Source organism: Coregonus clupeaformis, unplaced genomic scaffold, assembly GCF_020615455.1.
Source record: "Coregonus clupeaformis isolate EN_2021a unplaced genomic scaffold, ASM2061545v1 scaf1505, whole genome shotgun sequence".
In the NCBI taxonomy this organism is placed as follows: Eukaryota; Metazoa; Chordata; class Actinopteri; order Salmoniformes; family Salmonidae; genus Coregonus; species Coregonus clupeaformis.
The window spans coordinates 17,149-24,519 of NW_025534959.1; the positions used below are offsets into that span (position 1 = coordinate 17,149).

Sequence of the window (7,371 nt, forward strand, 5' to 3'; positions counted from 1 at the left end):
CAGAAGGAGCTGGATGGTCAGCGAAAGCTTGGTTGCAAGATCAGTTGGGCCCAGTGGGAGCAGTGATAGTTCAGATTTTAGTAGCAGCTCTTATAGCGCTGTGTATAATGTTTTGTTTTTGTACTCTGTTGTTGACTTTTGCGAAGGCTATGATATTGAGATGGGTTGGAGTTGTGATGCCTGGGGACAACACTCAGATGCCCTTGTTAGCTGTTACTGAACTTGATGGAGATAAACAAGTAGGGCTAGATGGAGTATTGATGGATAGATATCCATTTTGATTATCCGATCATTTTTCATGTCTTTACATATTATTGTGATATTTAGTGTTTTGATATGAATCAAAGGGGGGAAATGGAATGTCATTCATTTTATATCTAATTTATATATCAATTTTAGTTGACATTGATGTTTTAATTTGCATGTGTTGTTTTGCAAAAGATACTGTTTGGTATTTTCTTTTCTTCCAGAAGCATATGGGGGAATATGTAGAGGGACTCAAATACTCAAACATGGACAATATGAATGGACTGGAGGAAGTGGAACAAGGAAGGAGTGGAAATGTTCCGATTCCATCATCAACGTCGCATTGAAAGACGACACTGTGGAGGAGATGAAGTCTAGTGGACTACATTCCAGTGTTATATTCTTACTACATTCCAGTGTTATATTCTTTCTGTATTAATTTTTGAAGAATTATGTTTTCTGTGTTGGGTACATGTGGGGACCTCAGATGTTTTTGTTTATTTCGTTGAAGTTTAGGGATATGGGGTCTAGGCAAGGAAAGAGAGAATCCACAGGAGGGTCCGATGGGTCGACCAGCCTGAATGTGGACATTTTGATTGTATTTTGTTTGCTGGGGTTTTCATATGTATTCAATTGCATCATAGCTTAAAATGTATTCATGAAGATGTATGAATTGATCTGGAGTACTTAGGTGGTCGCCTAGGGCAGAGGGGCCGTGAGAGAATTTTCCTGTCTTGACTGACTGATGGATATTTGGAATGAAAGCTGCCAGACAGGTTTTTCGCTCTTACACTCCATGACAATTTATTTACACTCCATGACAATTTATTTACACTCCATGACAATTTATTTACACTCCATGACAATTTATTTACACTCCATAATAATGTATTTACACTACATACAAAAATGTGTCTATATAAACATGTGTTTAATCTCCATAAATTTGGTTTATTGTTAAAGTTACTCAAGAGCAACAATTGTTATTTGTCATAATCCTATTCTTTTTGTTTTCGAGACTTAATTAGTCTCGAAGGGGGGAAATATGTAGTATCTTAAGAGTCTAGGATTGTGCTGACGTTTACAAAATTGTGTAACAGCTGAACTTTGCTCTACTTTGTTGTAACATCTGGAAAGCATTACTGATGTTCATGGAAAGAGGAGATGGGGAGTGAGGGAGAAAAGACTAGGGATTGGTTTTTTTAGAATCACACCATAATACGTCATAAAGGATATAAAACCATGTCTTGAACAATAGAATAAGGAGAATAGCTAATCAGATTGGCTCGGGCTGTTTTCTAGATACCTGCAGGTATCTGTCAAAATTCGATGCTGTAAACTCTTTGTTATAATAAACCTTTATAATCAAAGTACAGTGTCGGCGGATCTTCTTATCATCACAAGCATGGACCAGCAAAGGTGTTTCTTTTAGGCACTACACTGACTTTGAGGGAGAGGTTGTTGTCATGAAAACACAATGCCAGTTTACTTACCTCCTCCCTATAGGCTGACTCGTTGTTGTTGGTAATCAGGCCTACAACCGTGTTGTCGTCAGCAAAGTTGATGAGGGAGTTGGTGTCGTGCAAAGCCACGCAGTTGTGGGTGAACAGGGAGTACAGCAGAGGACGGAGGACTCACCCCTGGGGGCCCCTGAGTTAAGAGTCAGTGTGGAGGAGGCGTTGTTGCCAATCCTCACAGCCTGTTGTCTGCCCCTCAGGAAGTCCAGGATCCAGTTGCAGAGGGTGATGTCCTAATTGCGACACAAACATATTGGTGTCCACGTTTGATACAATAATTTATTGAAATCAGTATGTCAGTGGCTTTCACCATCTTTCACACAATAGCTGCCATCAGAATTAATGGAGGGAATCAGTACTGCTTTGTTGATTAAACAAATTAAACACATTATGATGATCAGACAGTTTGTATTGTTCATACCTTGTATCACATGGCTAATTGTACCCTTATGATAGGGGCACAATTAGTTCTGATAAAGGGAAGAGTTTGCCATTTGCTGATTTCCAGTACTTTTTACAGATTTGCAAATTATTCAACCTGTATATTTTATATGCATTTTATACACATTTTAGATATGCTGTGTGACCTGTATGACTGTTTTTCACAGACGGTGACATGACATCGTATTGAACACTGCACTGAACTGAAGGTTCAATTATTTCAAAATGTTCAAGGAATATAACTGGAGAAAATGAACATAATGTCAACCTACTTCCTGTAAAATAGGCTACTTCCTGTAATATAGGCTACTTCCTATAAAATAAGCTACTTCTTCTAATATATGCTAGTAATATAGGTGACTTTCTGTAATAAGACTACTGTCTGTAATTTAGACTACTTTCTGTAACATAGGCTACTTTCTGTGTAGACAGACAATGGTCTCAGTACAGTGTTTTATTTTCTCTGGAAAGGGAAGTTGTTTAAAAACAAGGTCAGTTTCATTGTCCCTTTTCCTTCCAGCATCAGGGGAGAATGTGACCAAAAGTCTCCTCTTCCACGTAGGCTAGACAGTCTTTTTTCCTGTGACACGAAGCAACCAATGAAACTTTATTATTTTAATAACAGGAAGGGAGGTTTGGAGTGCAACAGAGGACAAAACTTCCCATTATTTACAGTAGCACGCATTATAACAAACTGCATCTATAGATTTATCATAATCAATGTGTTACGACATTCTTTCAGAATGCTGTCAGATCAGATAGGTGTCAGTCAGCTGTGGGGTTAGTTTCTGTTCCCGAAATACAAACTATGAAAAACCACTTGGCAATTATGTTTTATATAGCTGTTGTACTGTTTTAGATGAGAGCTTGCAGGTAAACAGATCACTCTACCCTTCACTGGATCCTGTGCATATGCCAATAAACTGTTATTTGATTTGCCTTAGGCTGTATTATTTCCTTTCATTGTAATCTCTTTCTACAGTATGCCATCAAGATAAGCACAGCAAATGCATTTAAATACACGATAAAGTAGACACCACCAGAGCACAGCTATCACTGACTATGTGGCACCCCCCAAATGAGTGGATAACTGTATTTCACAGTAATCTGATTGAGACCACGGTAATCAATGCACGGGCGCAACCCTCCATCTTTCTTTTCACAAAAAGAAGCTCGAGGAGGCGGGAGAAGTGGAGGGCCGAATGTATCCCTGTCTCAAAGATTCGGCTATGTAAGTCTCCATAGCTTTTCTCTCCTCTTGAGACAAAGGATACACATGGCTCCGTGGGAGCGCTGCTCCTGCCTGGAGATCAATTGCACAATCCCCCTGTCTATGAGGAGGCAACTGCGTCGCCCTAGTCTTGCTAAACACGAGAGCTAAATCCCCATATTCAGGCAGAATGTGCAGTGCGGGCACTTGGTTTGGACTTTCCACCGAAGTCGCCCCCACGGAAACACCCAGACATCGCCCCTCGCACTGAGCAGACCACCCATCGAGAGCCCTCTGTTGCCACGAAATAGCAGGGTTATGGGTGCTTAACCAGGGAATTCCCAGCACCACTGGGTACGCAGGAGAGTCGATCAGATACAGCTGTATAGTCTCTTCATGACCCCCTGCGCACACATCCTAAGTGGCGCTGTGATCTCCTAATCAACCCCCGACCCCAACGGGCGGCTATCTAAGGCATGAACGGGAAAAGGTTTGTAAACAGGTAGGAGAGGGATCCCTAAATCTACACAAAACTTCCGATCAACAAAATTCCCAGCTGCGCCTGAATCTACTAGCGCCTTATGCTGGGAATGACCAACCTGTGGAAAACAAACAGGTATACAAAAGTGCGCAACAGAAAGCTCTGGGTAAGTGGGACGTCTACTCACCTGGGAGGCCCCCCCAGTGCGTGGCCTGTTGCCTTCTCCCCCGGAGAACCCTCCCCAGCACCTGGCCGCAGTGTGCCCTCCACGACCGCACTTGGTGCAGGAGACAGGCCCCCTCGGGCTCCTCCTCCTCCTTTCTCTAGCGCCGGCACCCCCGAGCTCCATAGGGCTCGGCTCGGAGGTGCCGGAGGGCGGAATGGACGGACCCTCCTCGGGACGTCCACGGGTGGCCAGCAGGGTGTCCAGACGGATGGACATATCGACCAACTGGTCGAAGGTAAGATGGGTATCCCTGCAGGCCAACTCACGTTGAACGTCCTCCCGTAGGCTACATCGAAAATGGTCAATGAGGGCCCGTTCATTCCACCCTGCGTCCGCCGCTAGAGTCCGGAACTCTAGAGCAAACGCCTGTGCGCTCCTCCTCCCCTGTCTCAAGTGGACTAGACGCTCCCCCGCCGCTTTGCCCTCAGGTGGATGGTCGAACACGGCCTTAAAGCGACAGGGAGAACTCGGCGTAGGAGATGGTGTTGGCGTCCATCTTCCTCCACTCTGCGTTAGCCCACTCTAACGCCTTGCCCGTGAGACAGGAGATGAGGGCGGAAACGCTCTCGTGTCCCGAGGGCACCGGGTGTACAGTGGTCAGGTAGAGCTCCACCTGCAGGAGAAACCCCTGACACCCGGCAGCTGTTCCGTCATACGCCCTCGGGAGCGAGAGCCGAATCCCCCTGGGTTCCGGACCTGGGACTGGTGGACCGGCCGATGGGGTTGGCAGAGTAGGTGGAGGCTTGGGTACCCCGCTGGCCTCCCATCGGTGCAAGGTGTTGATGACGTCCTGTAGAGCGGTCCCCAGTTGTCGTATCTGGTCATCTTGGCCGCGGACATGCTCCTCGAGCGACTCAGGCGTAACTGCAGATCCTGCTGATTCCATTCTGGTGTGTGATTCTGTCAAGGGGTGCTGAAGGTGGGTGTGGTGCATGAATCAAGCGCAGGACGCAGAAGCTCAGTCCAAAAGACTTTAGTGCAATAATCACGTAGAAAATAAGCACAATAAGCCCGAAGGCGAAATCACGCCGCACACAGGCGTCAAACAAACGGCGCACTAACATGTGTGAAAACCCTCTCCAAAACACTGGAGGGAAGTACGTAGCTCCAACACGAAAACAGATGAGCAATCACACACAAAGACAAACACCACCAACGAGAACTAAATAGGACACTAACGAGGACTAACAAGACACAGGTGTACAACATAAAGACAAAACCAAACGAACATGAAACATCGATCGGTGGCAGCTAGTACTCCGGGGATGACGACCGCCGAAGCCTGCCCGAACCAGGAGGAGGAGCAGCCTCGGCCGAAACCGTGACAGGCACCCTATTCCCTATGTAGTGCACTACTTTTTACCAGAGCTATATGAGCCCTGTTCAAAAGTAGTGCACTATAAAGGGAATAGGGTGCCATTTGGAATGCTGGCTATGTGCTTCCCTGTCCCCTCAGGTGTTTGGTCTGCTGGTATGGACGCTGATAGCGGGGACAAACTACTTCCGTGTGTCTGCCTTTGGGTGGGTCATGTTTGTGGCCATCTTGTACTGGGTCCTGACAGTCATCTTCCTCATCATCTACCTGACCATGGCTTACAACAGGATCCCTCAGGTCCCCTGGACAGCTGTGGTACGACACATACTACGACACATAATACAACAGCACATTATCTGACCAACTTGAAACTTGAGTGATTGGGGTTGTTTATTATATAGCTAGTAAATAATTGTGGAATATTTACGTAACTCAAAAGCAATGGAGTGAACTGCCTGGATGGTTTTGGGGAAGAGAGGATTTTTGTGTGCTCCTGACCATGTCTTTATGAATGTGATCAAATGAAGCCATTCTATAATGTGTACTAGCCTACAGTATCTGAGCCAGCCAGCCAGGAATCCTGTTGTTGTCATTCTACAGGACCTGTTCTTCAACAGTAGTGCTACAGTGATGTATGTGGTGTTTCACAGGGCCTGTTCTTCAACAGTAGTGCTACAGTGATGTATGTGGTGTTCTACAGGACCTGTTCTTCAACAGTAGTGCTACAGTGATGTATGTGGTGTTCTACAGGGCCTGTTCTTCAACAGTAGTGCTATAGTGATGTATGTGGTGTTATACAGGGCCTGTTCTTCAACAGTAGTGCTACAGTGATGTATGTGGTGTTCCACAGGGCCTGTTCTTCAACAGTAGTGCTACAGTGATGTATGTGGTGTTCTACAGGGCCTGTTCTTCAACAGTAGTGCTACAGTGATGTATGTGGTGTTCTACAGGGCCTGTTCTTCAACAGTAGTGCTACAGTGATGTATGTGGTGTTCTACAGGACCTGTTCTTCAACAGGAGTGCTACAGTGATGTATGTGGTGTTCTACAGGGCCTGTTCTTCAACAGTAGTGCTACAGTGATGTATGTGGTGTTCTACAGGGCCTGTTCTTCAACAGTAGTGCTACAGTGATGTATGTGGTGTTCTACAGGGCCTGTTCTTCAACAGTAGTGCTACAGTGATGTATGTGGTGTTCTACAGGGCCTGTTCTTCAACAGTAGTGCTACAGTGATGTATGTGGTGTTCTACAGGGCCTGTTCTTCAACAGTAGTGCTACAGTGATGTATGTGGTGGCAGCAGCAGTGGATGCAGCCTCAATCAGCCATGCTGTTAAAGGGCGCCATAACTACAACTGCTGGGTAGCATCCACGGTAAGAAAACCACCTCAGACCACCCAGACATACATTTAAATCACGCCAACTGTGAAAATATACCACAAATATGACTGAGTGTTTATGATCAAAGCGATATTAAAATATACAATACTAAAATGCAAATATATGCCTACAAGTCAGATAAGAGAGGTATGATGCCACTGTGTACCATCCCAATGATATCTATTTGGTCCATTTAAGCCTGCTCTACTCACACCTACTATTGTACTGAATTTCAATGTTTTCATCTGTCTGTTTTTCAGTTCTTTGCCTTCCTGGTCACGCTCTGCTATGCAGGAAGTACGTATATAAGTTTTCAATTGTGGCGATCGAGGGATGAGGAACAATAACCAATCACAAAGAACATCTAAAGTATATCCGTTATGGTACAGGATCTTGAAAAGTACAGATGGTTAAGTGCAACAACCACTCCTTCCCTTTGGAATACATTTCTCTTTGATTTAATTTCTGTTCTATTTCTGTTCTTTTGGAATTGTGGTGTGTTTCATCTGTTGGAATGACAGAGCCTGAACCCCAGGGATGTTTGTACTTCTTATGAACT

At 44.9% G+C, this 7,371-nt stretch overlaps 1 protein-coding gene across 1 annotated transcript; it reads left to right on the forward strand.

The window, feature by feature from the left end:
- Positions 1 to 5,577: 5,577 nt before the first annotated feature.
- Positions 5,578 to 7,159, forward strand: LOC123487185 (CKLF-like MARVEL transmembrane domain-containing protein 8; the record flags this gene model as incomplete). The annotated part of the gene is made up of 3 exons (XM_045218330.1): positions 5,578 to 5,751; positions 6,687 to 6,806; positions 7,073 to 7,159. Coding segments are annotated over 3 exons (381 nt in total), but the record flags the coding sequence as incomplete, so codon positions are not given.
- Positions 7,160 to 7,371: the final 212 nt, after the last annotated feature.